We start from the raw sequence: 18,496 nt of genomic DNA on the forward strand, positions 1-18,496 counted from the left end.
GAAACAGATGCATTGCTGACAGTTTCTCTGATCCTCTCAGAGACACAGCAGCAGATTGCAGCACTGCACTGTCAAATCTATTCTTAATCCTTGTGCTGTTAACTAATTGTGGAGTGCTTGGGGAAATATGGGTAAATATGCTTTGTGGTCTGGCAAACAGGGAATATGGCCTGTATGCAGGCAGTTAGGTTGTATGTCAAGATGTCCAACATGTGATGCAGGGGTTGTAGCCAGGATTTTTAACCATTTATACCTTGAAGAACAACTCCCCATTGCAACCAAACACAACTAAACAATTTTTGGACTTGCTGAAAACATTCAGTGTTAATGATGGTCTACAATGTCAATTCAATGTAATGTTTTTGTAATGTAATGTTATTTTTTAATTTTCTATTATAATTTTTCTAATTTGTCTTAATGTTAAACTGTCATAAAAATATTGAATATATATATATATATATATATATATATGTATATAAAGTGCAGCTGTGTGAGGCACACTGGTGCTTTGAGCTAATGCTAACGCCAGCATGCTAACATTCCCACAATGACAACGTTAACATACTGATGTTTAGCAAGTTGCACTAAACACAAAGTACAGCTAAGGCTGATGGGAACATTAATTTAGCTAGTATTTGGTCATAGACCATAGTATTGGACATATTACAATTTTCCCTTGATGATAGTTCTAGATTACCATTCACTGCGAGGGTAACATGAGCGTCTGTACCAAATTTCATGGTAATGCATCAAAATACTGTTGGATGTCATGCTGTTTTGTGTCCTGTCACCTCTCTACATAGGGTTTTCTAATAAAGATAAAGATACGATTCTGAGGACATCACCTCAGCATCTGCATTTGTGGCTATGGAACGGACCATATAGGCTGTGTGTATGTGTGTGTGTGTGTGTGTGTGTGTGTGTATGTCTGCAGCCTTTAGTATTGTTCTTAGTTGCTGTATTGCTAAACCCTCACAGGTTACAGTGGATTTATTCCCTTAAACTATGGTGTTGGCTAACCATGTATAGAATTATAATGAAATTACACCACAGTGTACATCTGTATGAAACTCATTTGTATGCAGCAATGTGCAGCATTTGTCTGAGAGCAGGCCAACCTAACCCAAACTTAAGTGTTATCGATTCCTTTGTGTTTTAGCTATTCCTGTTGCATTATAAAAACAAAAAGCAAAGAGTCAGCCTGGTTGGAGTTTGCACGTTTGCATAAAACGCTACAAATTGAGCTGATTTTTATTTAAGCATTGATTGGCTGGGCTATGGGCATTAATGGATAGGCTCTAATAGTACTGCCTTACAAAGATAAAGAGCCACATGGACAGTTAGGATAATTTACACGCCACTTACAGCACTAGTATACAAATAAATCTGTGGAAACTCCACCACTGTTGCTTTTGCGAAGATGACAAACACAAGCACAAATGCCATTATCATCGATCGCAGGGCTTTTATTACAAACTTCCTGAAGGAAACAGTTTTTTTTTTTCGTCTCAAGTGAAAGGGAATAAATTAACATGCAAAATAGATAGGATTTGTTTTGGCCTGAAAGTCAATCTTGCAGCATCAAGACAGGGCATTTTTCTCCCCAAACGACTCCATGCTGCCCGCAGTGAACAATGATCCGCAGGATGACGGAGTGAGTCTTAAAGAGGGGCTGGAGTCAAGCAGAGGCCTCTCAATGACACCCTCAAGGTTGTGAGCTCAATGCTGTTTTAATGTGGAACTAGGGGTTTTCCACTCAATAGTCATCCTGCTGCAGATATCACATACATAACAGGTAACCAAAGGAGGAGGGTTCATGACCCTGAAGAAACTATGACTGATGCTGTGGTGATGATAATATGTTTACTGTAACGAAGGCTTCGGTCTCCATTGTAGTTCTCTTGTGGTTTCAGTAAATATATATGATGCAGGTAGTTGTGCCAACTGCACTCTTTACTGTTTGTTGGCTTATCTGAAGTACGAAAGCTCAGGTCTTCAGTGTCACAGGATAGCAGAAACACTTGCTCATCACCAACTACACATAAAGCATTAGAGCTGAGCCTTGAAGTAACACACACACACACACACAGGCTTGGACACCAGTAAATGGAGAATGGGAAGCGTTTCAGAATCAGAGGGATTTCTGCTTACTATTTCGGTTCCCAGCTACCCTGGGTTGTGTGTGTGTGTGTGTTTGTGTGTGTGTGTGTTACTGACCAAAGTAATGACATGGTATTGCTTTTACAGGAGAGAGAAAGCAGAGGAGAGGTAAAAGGAGAGAAAGCCCGCGTGTAAGACAATGGTGAGGGAAAGATGAAGAGTGGAGTGATGAGAGTGGTAAGGAGAAGAGATGGAGGAGAGATCTCTGGAGGAACACACAGACACACATTCACAAATACCTCACAGGTGCTGGGCAACAAACATGCAGTAAAAACAATAGACAATACTCATTCTGGTGTCTCAGTGAGCACATTCACATGCATATTAGTATCCTTGTTCCTGGTTTTGATTATATAACGGTACCCAGGTTTATAATCATCTGTCTGCAGATACGTCTTGATTCCTTCACGTCTCATTTCTGTCCCAACTGCGAAATCACTTTGGTCTCTGTCTGTCTGAACTCTGTCGGATTTAGCCTCTTCACCTGATCACTGGTAATGGAAAACAAGAGCAACAATAGAATGTATGGTATATATGGTTGCATTACTGAAATCAGTCCCTTCACTTCCCTTTATTTCTGCTTGTTGATTGTCATTACACCATCTACCATCATATTTTCCTCCTATACTGACTAACTACCATGTAACTTGAGTTGGAGGTGCACCTGCAAACACAACAGAGAATTATCAGAAACCTGACCAAGGTGTTTACCTGCCATGGTAACTACTGTGGTACTCTATCTAGCTTATCTGGGTTTCTCAAAACTGGGATAACAGTTTATTGAGGTCTCTGAAACCAGGATGGTGTTTACATGAACAAAAGATAACAGAATACCCCCAAAACCAGATCATAAACAGGACATTTACGTGCAAGTAAACACACTTATCCCTGGTCTTCTTGTGTTTGATAAGGACATGGCTTGAGATGTTTTGACTGTAAGAGTGATTCAGGTAAATGCGAGAATGTGAACACCTCGACAACAAGCGATAAAAGCATGTCACATTATCATCTCCTAATAAGATATCTATTTGAACATATACAGTAATAATATGTTTACCGTTCAACATGGGGTAGTGGAAGTTGCATCAAAAAATACTAAGTGTCTTGTTTACTTATATTTTCATATGTATGAAGTATTGATCACTTACACCAAACCAACAAGATACTGTAATATGCTTGATATTAAACATTTTCACTTTTTGCATAAAAATGTTTAGAATTAATGGCCACGGAGTTGTGTGTTTTTTTGTTTGTTGATTTATTTGCCAGTTGAGTGGTTTAGTAGACACCAAGCAGATTTTTTTTTTAAATAACTTGTGTTTAGGCTGAATGTAGCCTTGATCTTATGTTTACAGTTTACAAGGCCCTGCACACCTTCACAGGTCAAAGGTTTCCACTTGTGATTGGTTAGGCTCCTGCTCAGGTTCAGTTGGACGGTGCTATGGTGGGAATTATGTGAGTACAACAAACCACATGAACCAATAAGAATGATATGCATGCTGTCCCACCGTAACAAGTGCAACAAAGCTAACAGAGTGTGAGGGAAGATGTCAATCAAGACAAAAGGTTGAATTAGGCATAATAAGTGAGACCACGGGGGTGCAAGGCCTTGAACCACTTATAGTGCATAAAAGGAAGATGATGATGTGCCATAATTCAAAATTTGGATGGCTGTAGCTCTGGTGGTTGTACAGGCCAGCCATTAATAGCCTTTTTCACACTAGACATTTTGACAGGAGAATCATATTATCATATTATCATATCATGTTATACTTTGTGTTTTGTTAATTTAATTTAATGAAATATGGTTTATAAACTCTTGCTAATGTGCTTCTAGTTTAAATTTAGCAAGGACCACTGTAAAGAATTGCTGGTATGTAAAGAGCCACACTGATAAAAATATAGTGCAGTGACAGTATAAAGTTGCAGAAAATGGAGGCACTCAAGCAAAGTACTAGTACCTCAAAACTATAGTTACTCCTTGAGTACACATAGTTTATTACTTTTCACCTCTAAAAAATACATAAATATTCAGAACGGCTGAACAAAATTGGGGGTGTGTGTGTCTGCGGTTTGGAGATGGAGGGAGCTGCAGTGTCAAAAGCGAAAAGCTCAGAGGAAAATTGAAGCCCCATAATGGAAGCATAATGGGCTTAGTGTCAGAGTCTTGCAGACGAGCCGGGGGGGAAGCACGACTGCCGTCACCCTCTCTTACCTCAAGCCAGTATAACGGGGTTTAGGAAGCAACGAAGAGACAACACCGGGCCCCAAACAGGCTTTAGAAATACACCAACAGCCTAATGGCTGGATGTGGATGGAATTCATAACAATGAGATGGTCACCGGTTGTCTCTTGTGGGATTGTAGCGCGTCACGTCTCAGACTCAGGTTGAATACTCAAAAGGTTTGCTCTCAACTCATGTAGTGTTCCTCGTCAAAATTCATGAGAGGAGATGCAAAAGATTTCATTGAGGAAGGCTCCATAGCTGCAGTTTACAAAAGTGAATGATGATGATGATGATGATCATACTTTTGAAAAAAGATATTCCCGGGCCCTGTTCTCTTATGTGATTTGCGATGGAGAGAAGAGCGGGACACGGGTACAGATATAGACATCATCTGGAGAGATTTCAATTCACCTCATGTATTGCACAGCTCACTTGCATCTCAATTCACTACAAGTACTGTACAACAGCTGTCAAGACAAAGATTGAATTTGAAGCGGTGCCTCTGGTGATGACTACCAATGCCGGGTAGACCATCTACTGCTGTCACAGATCTGTGAGTGACTGACAGGCTGCAAGCAGACATGTTGAGACGGTTATCTAACGCCTTGTGTCAAAGCAGATTTCCAGCGTTTTAAGTAAAACGTTGGGGGATGAGGGCAGGCGTGGAGCAAGGCAGTGTGTTTGACAGTAAAGGATTAAGCTTTGTCCCCACTGTTGTGTACAAAATGTGCATTTGCATCTTCATGAAGCTGTAGTTAAGAACCAGGATGCAGATTTAGTGTATTCTCATCTGGTGGAGTGTGTGTGTGTGAGCTGAGGCAGAGAGAATGTGCTGATCAGAGGGGCTTGAGGACGAGCAAAGCAGATTTGGACTCAGACCATGAGTTGGTTATTTTTGGAGAACATCCAGCTCTCTCCTATATGACATAACAGTACAGAGGCAGGTTGTAGAGAGCAGTGATTCACAAACACTTGATTCAAAAATATTAGAACCACATTGTATGACTGTATTGTGATATCCCAGTAAAGTCGTACAATATTGTACATTTATGCATACGTGAGTACTCAAGTACTATATGTGCATTATATTTATTTTTTACTGTCTCATTTTCCATTATACTTTTTAGTGTTTTTCTGCTGGTATATTTTTCCATGATTAATATATTTCCCTGATGTGCTTTTGATCATGCCACCAGCCTTGGTGGGAATGCCTGTTTGGGATCTTATAAAAGTTTTCCTCCGTGTGTCTTTTCCTTGCCTGCCTGGTGGGAGGCGGTTCACAAGACTCAACTGACTTTTTGTGAAGCACATAAACACAACATGCTAGTCTATTTTGGTAAAGGTTATCATAAATAATCAGTATTTTGAAATGGTATATTTACTGTAATAGCGAATAAATGTATATTTAATATTTATCTTTGAGTTGCTGCCAGAATTCCCCGTCATTTAACTGGCGGTTGGTGGAAATAAATATTTGTTCAATCTATGTTACGGTCAGGTTTATTGTGGTGGTCACTGTGGTGAGATCACTGCAGCACTATATGTGCACATAAAGAGTGAGGTAAAACAGTGAATGTTACAATATGATACGACTGTCATCTGATGGCTACTGTCAATCACATATCTGAGCAGAGATCACAAAGTCAGAGGGAGCAGATTGGTTGAAGACTTTAATGATGATATATGTCAAATGATTAGAGCATTCCTTTAAAAGTAACTCAACTGAACCATAAACAAACTTGCAATAATGTAAACTGTTGGAGGTTGACCCAGACTAAAAGTCCTGGCTGGTTGTCAGGCCTGGACAGTAGGAGTGGGTGATATGTAGAAAATCTTTTACAGTATACATCATCATTTTATACCGCGATAACAATAAATATTGTGATATCATGAATTTCCTGGAATTTTAACCCATTCATGGATAAAATAAGTGGGTGGGAATGTCTGTTTTTTGGTTAGTCCAGTGACTTAAATACCTGACAAAACCAGATACATCATCACATTGATGCACAAATCCTGCCATTCTAATATTGCCAATAAGCAGTCCTGCTCACTGATTTGCAATATTGTCTGCAAAGGTCTTATACAACAAGAGATACAGTAAATAAAGGTATAGCTACCTCAGAATAACAAAGTCTCTACCAGCTGACAGACCTCTATTTTCTCACAGTACTCATCATATCACCCACCCCTACTGGGCAGATACAGTCAATATACAATATTTTGATGGATGAAAATACATGCAGTGTATTTCATTTCATGTGTCTTATCAAATGGGAGGGCTAATGTTTACACCCTTAGTTCCAAGAAGCTAAGCCAAAGAAATGAAACTCACCACAAGCATTTGGAAATAAAATCAAATAAAACTTCTGCAGTCCTGGTCTACTAACCACTGGGGTGGAGCAGAGTCTCTTCAGGGATGACAGAGAGATGGTGGGAAGGCTGGATGAATGAGTGGAGCAGGGATGAGACTAGGACAGGGGTGGTGGGTAGGTACAGGTGATCTAGCCTTTCGGAGCAGTGTACTGGCGCAGGAGAGAGGAGATGGCACTGGATTCAGTGACCTCTTCGGGGAGAGAGCCCTCCATGTCTTTGATGGAAGGGTCGGCTCCAGCGTTCAGCAGAAGCTCCACGATGTCGGCAAACTCGCACGCAGATGCTATGAAAAGACGGGACAAACATAAAGGGCGAGTTAGTAGGAGAGGAATAACAAGGAGAAGAGAAATAACGAGAGAGAAATAAAATAGTTCGAGGACAAATGGCAGACATTTAACTTTTGGTGAGGGATGGCAACGTCGGTCTAATGGTCCACCATGTTGGTGCAAACAGAAATATCTCAACTATATAACGGAGCTCTTTTCAGACTGTTATGATAGTGTGCACCAGGTTTGCATATATTTGCCTCCTTCCTTTCTTCTACATACTGTAGTACAGTATGTACAGTGCTGCAGTTAATGAAAAGCCCATTTGCAGGTCCAGTACTGACACTAGCCTGGACCTGTGGTTCCCTCAAACACTTCATTTCTGCCCCACTGGCAATTTGTGCCCGGCTAAAAGGGTCTTCTCTCTCTCTGTATAGGGGGGGAAGAGAGGGGAGGCTTGCACTTTCTTAACCCAGTTAGTGGGTCGCATTCCCAATGCGCCTTTTGCCCCTCTGGCACCTCTTCCCCCCCTCTCCTCTCTCCTTCTGAGTGCTCTCCTATGTCGGTGTCGCTCGCTCACTCCTTTTAAAGAGCAGGCTCTGTGCTGCGCCATGATCGCTGATGTCAGCAGCTGCAGTGATTGACAGCCGGGCCTTTTAACCTCCAGCCCAGGGGTGGCTGGCGGGCTGGGTGGCGGGAGTGTGTGTGTGTGTGCATGAGATATGTTGATACATCGGAATGCATGTGAGTATGTAAGCAAGTGTGTGTGCGTGTGTTTGAGTTGTGCCTATGAATAGTACGAGGTGTGGAAGAGTCAAACCCTGCAAGAATCACTTATCATTCAGCCAAATCAGCCTAAGGAAGCTTGGCTTATTTTTCCAGCCACGTTTGCAGTCCTCCTCTTGTTGATCTAAACAGTGTTTTATTTAGCCAGCAGTGTGTGTGTGTATGCGCGTGGCAGCGGGTGTCTCGCCTGGGCCTTGAGCTGTAAAAAGTGCCTAGCCCTCAGGGGAGCCATAGAGGAGGAGAACAATTTATGGTGAGCAGTAAACCCTCAATTAATCACTTGCCAGCCACTGTGGCCCTGTGCAAAGAGAGGTGGGAATGAATTTTCATTCTCTGCTATTTGTCTCTTGGAGTTCATCGCTTATGTTTATTAGTCATCTTTTTATGCCCCATCCTCGGGGCTTCCACTGCTGAGTGAGTGTGTGTGCGTGTGTGGACCTCTGGTGGGTGATGCAACATACCCACACCAATGCCACCAAGCTGGGGGACAGATGGTGCAGCTAAACATGCACACACACACATACACGAAGACACACACACACACGCACACACAGAAGCTCAGGGGAAGGACAGGGGAACCGCCCCTCAGGGACACGTGTGTTGGGGCATGAGAGGGTCAGGGGAGTCTAAGGACCACTGCTGATTTCCTCTGGGAGGCCGAGCGATTATTACACACACACACACACACACACACACACACACACACACACACACACGTGTAGAACAAAAGCAGACAGGCATCCACACATGCACACATACATACCAAAAGAGACACAAACACACACACACACAGGATACAACAGGGAGGAATAAGAGAAACTGGGTTAAACCAACTGCAGAAAGTAAAGATGGGGAATAGAATAGAGAGTGGGAGGAAGAGGAGGGGGGAAATGATAAATTTGAGGGCGAAGAGTGAGCGTGTATAGAAAACAAGCTAAAAATAAATTCAGTTGTTTTTTTTTTAAAGTGAGTGTATAACATTTCAATCCGTAGAAATAATTAAGAGAGGCCTCCTTACCATAATGTAGCGCTGTCTGTCCTTCATTATCCTGTAAAAGACAATAACAAGTCTTTAATTCAACAGGCCTGTGACTGGGGAAAAATAAAATATTCTGGAGAGTGCAAATCAGGAATAAAACATATATATTGCCAGCATTTGGTATGAGAGAAATTCCAAATTACTTTGATCATACTTCCAAGAGTCAACAGGAAAACCTTCAGCTGCTAGAATACCAATTAACTCCGACGTGTGAGCTTTGGACAAAGGGTGCCATGTTTTCAGTGTAGCAGAGGGGGATCATGAGAAGATGAGATATTGATTTGAGAAACACGTGACCTGCAAATCAAACCTTTCAACTTGGCAGGTGAGCTCCAGCTCTGATCAACTTGAAACAACAAGCTACTAAAATGTGACTTATTATAGTGAGGATGCCTCCACCATATGTGAATATCCAACACCCAACCAGCGTTAGCACCGCCATGCACCTCAACCCATGTTATTTAAACCCGACACTTATAGTGGTAAGAACTGAAACTAATGGTCTTGGTCTTGGAGAGTATAAAAGACTAAGGCCGGTATTATTCCACATTTTCATGTTAACAAATCCAGGGAAAAAAATACACAGTGCAGTTTGCTGTATTCACGCAGTTTCAGCAGCATGGGAAGAAAAGGAAAACCTCCTGTGATTCTGAGTATGTAGTGTCCATGCTTTATTAAAATAGACTAACTTAGCTACTTAGATTGCTGCCTTACAGTTCTGGGGCCCCTGGGTAGTTCCCTGCTTTTCCCAGTTGGTAATCCAGGATTGCTGCTGATTCATTAACAAACAGAAACAAACAATTTATAGCTTAATTGGAAATTGATGAATTAATTCTCTCAGTGTTAATATTGGATTTTATTAAGGAAAAACTGCAATTTGTGGCACTGCAGCCATGTTTTCCTTGGTTTTTAGATATCTCTGTAGGTCTTTTTGCAGAGTGGGAGATATCTCTTGATAATCTTAAATCAGTTTGTTGTGGGTTTTGGTCTTTTCAGGAGAGTTGTTTCCTTTAAATGAATTAACTATGGACACTATGTGACCCTGACATACAACAGCTCAGAGACAAAGGAGGGAAGAAAATCTCTTGAGTGCACATGTGTGAGTGTATGTGGGTGTGTATCCTTTGAACCATAAAAATGAGACTTGGGGTGAAGGGGTCAATGGTAAAGATATAATTCTTGTCAGAACTGTTGGATTGGGGACAGGGACAGGGAAATGTGTGTGTGTGTGTGTGTGTACAGGTATAATAAGACACAATATATGACAGGCATCATCAACAGAAGATTCACTTCTTAATCACTGCTCAAGCCTGCCTTTACACCCCATAATGATGATAAATGGCCAAACTGTTGCCTCCAGTCTAAGAACAAGAGCAGCTGTTCAGCAAAGTACAATGGCTTCAGATGTTCAGAGGCAGATTAAAAGCCAGCAGGCGCAGTGACATTTGCTTCCTTGCTGTAAAATGTCACTGCAGTGGAAATACTTCCAAATTACTAAAACTGTTATGGTGAAATTAATCATTAGTCTTTCCACCTTTGCCCTTATTAGAGCAGATCCTCATGTGCACCTTCCTGTTGCGGTTACTTCCATGTCCGTCCTCTACTTTCTATTAATCCTTCCTCTTCTGTTTCTTCTGACCTCCAAGCCACACCTCCCTCATCTCCCTCCTTTCATTACCACATCCACCTTTTCTCGCTCTTTTCCGTTCAGGCTCCTCTTCAATCTTGATCCCTTTCCCTTTTCAATCCCTCCTTCTCCTTCCCCTCTCCTCCTTCGCCTCTTTCCCATCCTCCCTCACTGGCTGGGCCCAGTGCAGAGTGATCCTATTGTTGTGTTTGTTTCTCTCTCTCTCTCTCTCTCTCTCTCTCTTCCTCTCAGGGGCAGCACTTCAGGGACCTGCTGATTGGATTAGAGCTTTCTATTCCCTCTGGATGGATCACAGAGCACAGATGCAAATCGCCACCAGCGTGGACAACAATGCTGTCTGTCTGCGAGTCGAATCGCAACCTGTGATGTACTGCAGACATTGTGTCTGTCCCTCACAATGATGTTGAGTCTAGAGAGGAGTGGCCAGGACTGTACTAAAATTGACAAATTTACAACTGCTGAAGGAGAAAAGTTTTCACCGCACAGGCATTTCCTGTAAACATAGAAAGGGGAATTCTCCAAGCAGGAAAAAATATACTCAAATAGTTTTCTCTTTATTTTACTGCATAAAATACATACACAACCACACTTGGCACAATGGGACAGTGACAGATGTTTATAGCCAGGGCCAAGTGAAAGACCTTGATGCACATAAATACATACAGTTATAATTAAAGTGTAAGGGGTTTAGGCCCTAATCTGCAACAAGCGTTAATCTGCAGTTAGTTGCTCAACACGCGCACTCACACAAAGGCAAAAATGAGTGACTGGTAATGCAGATAGCGCAGTGAGTCTGGAGCTGGAATGATTAGTCGATTAGTTTATTGACGGAAAATAAACGGGCAACTCTTTTGATAACTGATTTATCATTTTTGCATGAAAAATGACTCAAACATTTGCTTGTTCCTGCTCCTCAGATTTGACGTGTCAGATTCTTTACGTGTTTCTCTTGTTTTCATTGTAAAGGGAAGATGCTTGAGGTATGGAAGTATTGAGGTATTTCCTGTTGGTCAGGAAAAACAAGACATCTGAAGACACCAGCTTAGGCTCTGGCAAACTATGGTGGAGATTTTATAAAAGAAACCAAAGTAATCGATTAACTGAGAAAATAATCAGTAAATTAATCAACACTGAAAATAATCATTAGCTGCAGCCTGAAAGCAAAAAGAAAATCCCGATATACAGTGTTGCTGACAGTACACGTGCATGTTTGTGAGGAAGTATGTTGAGCATGCCGGAGCATGTGCACAGCCTACATGCTTCTTGCATGTTCATGTGAGGGGTCAGCGGCCTGTCCTCTCAGCGTTCCCTAATGCCCCTGGATCCAGGACGGAGGCTTGATGGAATCACAGGAAATTGGATTGTCTTCCATTTGCTTTGGAAGCAGCCTGGAAGAGACACTCCTCCCTCCCCAACCCCACCCCCAGTACCTGCTGTTAGCCACCGTAGCATCACCCCCCCCCCCCCTCTCCGGTGCACCCCAGTTTCCATCCCATTACTGAGGCATGTCGCACTGAAACCCCTGCTTTTACATGTCATCCAAAGTTTCCCCTTGCGGTGCAGAAATGCTGGGCTGGATGTCAGCAGAGTGCTCAATAAAGCAGCTGCTTGCACAATACCAGCAGCAGAGGTCCAGCACAGTGTAGTGTATCACCCTAATGGGGTGGAGCAATATGCTTAGGAGCAGCATGGATAGGGATTGATCTATTAGTACTATTGCAGTTTTGCTGAATTTAAGTCACACCAATCTATCATTTCTATCACACAAGTGATGTGAAGCAAGATGGATGAAAGAGAACGAGAGGGAATCAGGGACATATAGAGAGATATGGCAAACAGTCTTATTTCTTTAGCTGTGTGCCTTAACAGATCAAAATAATACTGTAACAAGTCTGAAATTGGTCCAAAGAAAGAGAAAAACAAAGTCAGAGACAAAATGATAGTGTGTGCACATTTGTGTGCAAAGATATATTCCAGTCTATCAAAAAGTAGAAAGGCCCTGGAGGCTTTTTCCGCTCAGTTTATTCTAAAATGAGAGTTCAGGCCCGGACGTAGCAAAGTCAGACTGCGGCCATCCAGAAACTAATAAAAACCTTGTCTGTAGCTCTGTTTATCTACACAAAAGGGGCTGTCACAGATGTTGTGTTCATTTCTGGAAAGTGGATGAACTTGTTTACTCCATCGGTCTGCCTTCGAAGATCTCGGACAATGGGACAATCATACTCCAAATGTTCAACACGATCCGTTTATACCGGCTTTATGGGGGGGGATCAAGGTCATATCAGAGGCAGAAACTTAACTCAGTCAGGAATACAAATAGGACACAGAAGTCCCTTGAGTCTGTTTCCACTCGAAACTGGGTTTCAGTCTATCTGCGTTTCATTCAGTTTTTCTGTAGAGGTTAAAGGCCTTTAAAATCCACCACCAGCTGTGGAGTCTGCAGCACAGAGCCCAGTGCATGTACATGTTAGTATTCCTATGAGTCCCTGTGAGCTGTAAAAGCTTTCACGTTTTCATATCATGCCTATCCCAGTGCCAACAGGACTCAGTGGATGGTGGGTGATCTGGAAACCGCTGTCAGGATTTAATTTCCTTATCACCATTTTCTTTACTGCTGCCAAACCAAGAATTTTCTTAAAAACAAAAAGGGAAAAATGTTTGTGTCCTGATTTGTTTCTTCTTTTTAAAATCTTTCTCATATCTGTAAATAAGAATGGTGTCATTCTCAATATTAATAATTTAAGTGGTATTTATCTAAGATGGATAAAACATTATTGACACACAGTGACTTCATTAGCATCAGTCAGTAAAAATAATACGTAAAAGGTGCCACATGCAGGAATTTACCATCAATAACTCATTATGACAATCATTTTGAATAATTTGTATAATTGCTGTGCACGAACTCAACCTTAGCCGGGATGATTGGTGGCCATGTTGGCTATGCAACAAAACAAAACAACTGTTTCATTCTTCCAATGTGAGCACAGATATGGCTTTAAGATGTTTTTGTAATGAGAGATAATGGATTATTTGAATAAGCTAAAAGGAAAAAAATATCTTCCAAAGCTTCTCTAAAGGGGAAACCACTATAGCTGAACGTTGTGGTTTAAAAATATAGTTCCTCCAATGGCCACCAGAAAACTGACTGTACTGAGGGGTATGTCAGGAGAAACCATGTTTAAAGATGGTTCTGCCTACCATTTAAAATTTCTTGCTGTCAGTGCCATTCTTAAAAAGGCAAAATACTTTTGTTACACTTTGCACACTACTATATCTATTTCTTCCCCCCTGTCACGTCCTCTCTTTCTCTAGCTCTCATTTTCTACTACCTGATTCCTTCTTAGTCAGCTCTTTTTATTTCTCATCTTTCTGTCTCACTAAACTTTCTTTGGGTTTTTCTTCCTCTCTTCCTTTCCCCGCCTTCCCCTTTTCTCCCCCCTACGGTCCCTGACAGCAACATTAAACAAGTGGGGATAAATGGACAAGCAATTATGATTTATGATCAATGCATGCAGCAGCTGCTGACTTTTATAATGACAGTAGTTGGGGGAGGGAGAGAGGCAGAGAGAGAGAGGGGATGTCTGTGTGTGTGTGTGTGTGTGTGTGTGCGTGCGTGCGTGTGTGTGTGTGTGTGTGTTGGGAGGATGAGGGGTGAATCGATAGGCAACTGGGATCATTGGTATGCAGATTCCAGCAGATAGCATTATGATGAGCAGGTGCCATCAATCAGAAAGCAGAGCATAGGTTTGAGCGAGATGGAGGAGAGGAGCACCCTCTTTCAGCAGGTCCCATATCTGTAACCAGAGCAGCTACTGTAGCACCTACACCACAGACCAGACTTCCCACGCAACTTAAAAGTTCCACACTTAGAGGTCTTTCAGTTTTAGACCTTTTATTATTAATCACACACACTTCAGAGTGCAAGACGTACCATGTGTTTTTAGGCTTTTTTTTTTTTTTCCCCAGTCATTGATTTCCAGCTTACAGAGACTTAAAATCAGCTTGACACAGGCAATATACTGTGTATCAGAGAATATTTAGTTTGCTTTTTTCAAATGTCAAAGTCATATTATCATGCAGCTTTAGAAATCTCTCTTGTTGGTGCATTAAAGAAAACTCTTATGTCCAAGCTATAGAATAGAAACCTTTTTGATGCAGAAATCCACCAAATTCACATACCACTTTGCCACATGTCCATATTTGCCTCTTCCTCGTCCTTCTGGGATTGTCTGTACCACACAGCAGCTGCCTCCCAATCTCAGATGTCAGAGTTTCCTTATATGCACCAACAAGATTCAACAAAATCATTGCGATTGATTACCTTTCTGAAGCAAGTCTCTAACTGATTTTGTGATGCATGAATTACACTGTGTTGCACAGCACTGAAGAGCAGCCTGCAGTATTATGGTGCCACTACCTGGAATCTACAAAGGAACAAAGCTCTAATTGACACACTATGCAGAATGTTTTTTTTTTCTAAGATATAAGTGTTGTATTGTTTGTTTCTAATATATGACCCTGGGACTAGATGGAAAGCAGTATTGACACAGAGGATTATCTGGGTGAAATAAAATAATCGAGGAACTGAATTTTGTTCCTTACTGACTTCAAGCGAAATGAGTGGCAGGTTGTGAAGGTGGGAAAGGTGGTTTGGAAAATATCAACCAGTAATGTAAACTAAACTAAAGCTTGTAGGACCATCACTGAAATCTCTTGATGCATAGTCTTATCATACCAACAAATATTTTTATGCTAGGGGTTTGTGACTAAGATGTTGGACTGCCCCAATCTTGTGCATGAGTTTGCCCTGTGTTTGCTGTGTATGGTTCTGTGTGTGTGTGTGGTGGGAAGCCCCCCCCCCATTGTTAAAAGGATCTAGAGACTGGGGCCAGCACTAATTGAATCTGTGAGCAGGGAGAGGTAACCTTGCCACTCAGCGTGTGAGCGCTGCCACCCACGGTCAAATTAGCCTGACGCCAAACCCACTGCCCTTCACACCTCCTGGGAGTGTCCTTCAGAAGCCCCGGTGATCCCCACTTTCCCCTCATAGCCATGAGGAGCATCAAGGTTTTGGGGGGGTGGGGGGCCTTGAATGATTCAGGGTTCAGAGCTGACAAGGGTCCTGGAGGATGCCAGGGATTATTGATATTTATTGTGTCAGTTGTTGTTGAGTTGGAAGAGGCCCAAAAGTGTGGTACACCTTAAATGTCATCCATCCATACACAGCTCTACAGGTCTGGGACAAAGGGGAACAGTGTCTAAAGCCATGCTCGATCTCAGTGGAAAAGCTACTTTAGAAGGTTGAATACCTACAATATTCTGATTTTCTTCTCTTTCTCTGTCACAGCAGACAAAAGAAGCCTTGTTTTTCCCTCCCAGATTCCTTTTTTATCTAAATCGCCATCTTTTACCCAGTTTGCTTCATGCACATCTTCGTCCCCTCCACACCTCCCTCCCATTCCCATGTTGCAGAGCTTGCTTGTTCCCGTGGGACACCTTAGCCTCCATTAAAGCCATCAGAGAGGAGGATAAGGTTGAGGCTGAGAATTAACATCGCCAGAGGCCCCGTCTGTCCTCCCACGGCTCATCGATGATGTTTAAAAAGAAATATATGAAATAAATAAATACATAAAAGAGTGTAATATGAAAATCAATGGCCAGGCAGCAGGCGCTGCAGCTGAGGCATTTGGAGTGAGGGACTCATAAAGCTGAGTACTGCGGGAGACTGATGGAAGGCAAAACACTTACTTTGTTTATTCTCTCTCCTCACCCCCGTCCCCTCCCCTCACTGTCTGTATCCAGCTCGCACTCTCTTACTCTAGCCCCCCACCCCCTACCCCCCCTCTGTCTGAAACGGTCGAGGACAGCTTTAATGCTCCTGACAATTTATGTGGACGGTTAAGAACGATGGAAATCAAATAGTTGAGTGTAGGCAAGGCCCAGTGAGTGGCCAATAAGAAAGAAACAACAGCTGATGATGGCAAAGAGGACTGTTACCTGCTGGAATGGCTCTTTAGGCTGCACTATTACTGTCAAGTTGCTGGCCCTTTTCTGAGTGCTCATATTATAGATTCATAACTGTATCTGTGTCCGATAGGCCCTTTTAACACAGCACGGCAACAGCTTTCATTTCATCGAGTCCAGCTAATGTGCAGCAAGTACTAAATATGAATCCTATAAGAGTGGCTTACAGCGTGGCTTATAAAATGCCAAGTGCTGTGTGTGGTGGTTATGTTACTTTTATGTGTGTGTGTGTGTGTGTGTGTGTGTGTAATATGCTTTACCAAGGTGTGTTCTGATCAGAACTGAAATGATCAGTCGATTAATCACTTAACAGAAAATTAATGGGCAACTTTTTAGGTAACTGATAAATCATTTGAGTCAAATATGTGCTTGTATCATCTTCTCCAGAGGATATGCTGCTTTTCTCTGTTTTATAACATTGTAAACTGAATATCTTTGGGTTTTGGACTGTTGGTGTGACAAAACAAGACATTTAAAGACATCTCTCCTTAGAGTCTGGGAAACCGGGATGGGCATTTTTCAAAACTTTAAAAAGACCTCTATCCATTTAACAAGTGATCATCTTCTGAAAGTAAAAAATTAAAAAAAAGTCATAAGAAACATTCCCCTTCTCTACATCAGTAGCTACACACATAGTTACAATGCTGTACTACAGGAAAATGTAGGAGAAATAAGGCTTGTGCTGTCACTGGACCTATTACAGAGCAAGAGAAGGATGTCTTTCCAAAATATCTGTATGACTGTGTGCACTCAGCTGTGCGAGTGTTTGAGAGTCCAGGATTAATCTGCACAGACATGAGAGTGTGTGAAGTTGGCACCATTCTCATGCTGCAAGATGGGGACACTTGGAAACATGTACACATTTATTCTGCCTGTACATTCTTGTTTCCTGTCTGCTAGTGTCTGCAGGTGGACAGACACTATGGATATGTCACTTATATGTCAGTTTATATTGCAGTGTCAATGTATATTGTGATAGAATTACTGGAAAAAGCTGAAACATTTCTGGCAGCTATTTAGAAACCGTGGATGAAGAGACTAACTGGACAGGAATGTCTTTTTTTTTGTCTTACCCAATGAATTAAATACCTAAAGAATAAAAGGTGTTTCACCACACAGATGCAAAAATCATATAAAATGACCATAATGCAGTCCTGCTGACTGATTTACAACATTGCTAACAATGGCCTAATCCCACCAGAGATGTGAAAAGGATGTATACTACACTATAAATGAAGAGAAAAACCACAGACAGTAGTCAAATTTATATTTATCACTGTATACTCTGTATATCGGCATATCGTGTGACTTTACTACTAATCTCATGTCTTTGTTTACTTTACTCTATTTCTCCCTCCATTTTTTTTATTCCCCATTTTAGTCTTTGAATTCATGATATATTCCTTCTCTTTACTTTCCCACCTTGCTGCCTTTTCTTTCTTAAAGACCCTATGTATTCTGGTGATAGGTTGCACAATTACACACACACACACACACGTACACACACACACACACGTGTACACACATGCGCACACACAATTATGACAAATCTTGCAGAATATTTGTTATGACTGGGCCGACTGAGCCATTAGTTATAGGAGGCAGTGCTGGGAAAGGGGAGGGATACAAACGTGTAATAATGCCTCCACCATAGAATTTCAATCAGCCACCATGGTGTGTGTGTATGTGTGTGTCTGTGTGTGTGTTTACCACTTTGATCACACAAGTAGTTGACACCACAGTAGAGGACACAGATGAGAGGGTTCAGTGTTCTTTGTTTGCTACAACAGCGGCCTCACTGCAAAAAGCTCTAAAACGCCTTCAGTAGAGCTGCATAACATCCACAAAAAAGGCTGCAAAATTAAATTTTTGCTGAATGTTGCTGTTTCAATATGAAATGTAATAAATATTCGTACTGGTTTACTATGCCTTTTCATGAAAAATGTGCATGAACAGATGCTAATGTT

At 41.7% G+C, this 18,496-nt stretch overlaps 1 protein-coding gene across 1 annotated transcript in view; it reads right to left on the reverse strand.

Annotated features, from left to right (window-relative positions):
* Window positions 1-6,044: 6,044 nt before the first annotated feature.
* acbd6 (acyl-CoA binding domain containing 6) overlaps window positions 6,045-18,496 on the reverse strand; it is a 30,217-nt gene continuing 17,765 nt past the window's right edge. Inside the window, exons 7-8 of the mRNA XM_071487823.1 lie at window positions 8,834-8,864; window positions 6,045-7,046 (exon numbers count right to left, since the gene is read on the reverse strand). Coding sequence (XP_071343924.1) covers window positions 6,892-7,046; window positions 8,834-8,864 — 186 coding nt within the window. The 3' untranslated portion in view covers window positions 6,045-6,891. The remainder of the gene's footprint in view (window positions 7,047-8,833; window positions 8,865-18,496) is intronic.

This window comes from Trachinotus anak, unplaced genomic scaffold, assembly GCF_046630095.1.
Source record: "Trachinotus anak isolate AG129_WGS33_773 ecotype Australia unplaced genomic scaffold, CSIRO_AGI_Tana_v1 ptg000010l, whole genome shotgun sequence".
Classification (NCBI taxonomy): Eukaryota; Metazoa; Chordata; class Actinopteri; order Carangiformes; family Carangidae; genus Trachinotus; species Trachinotus anak.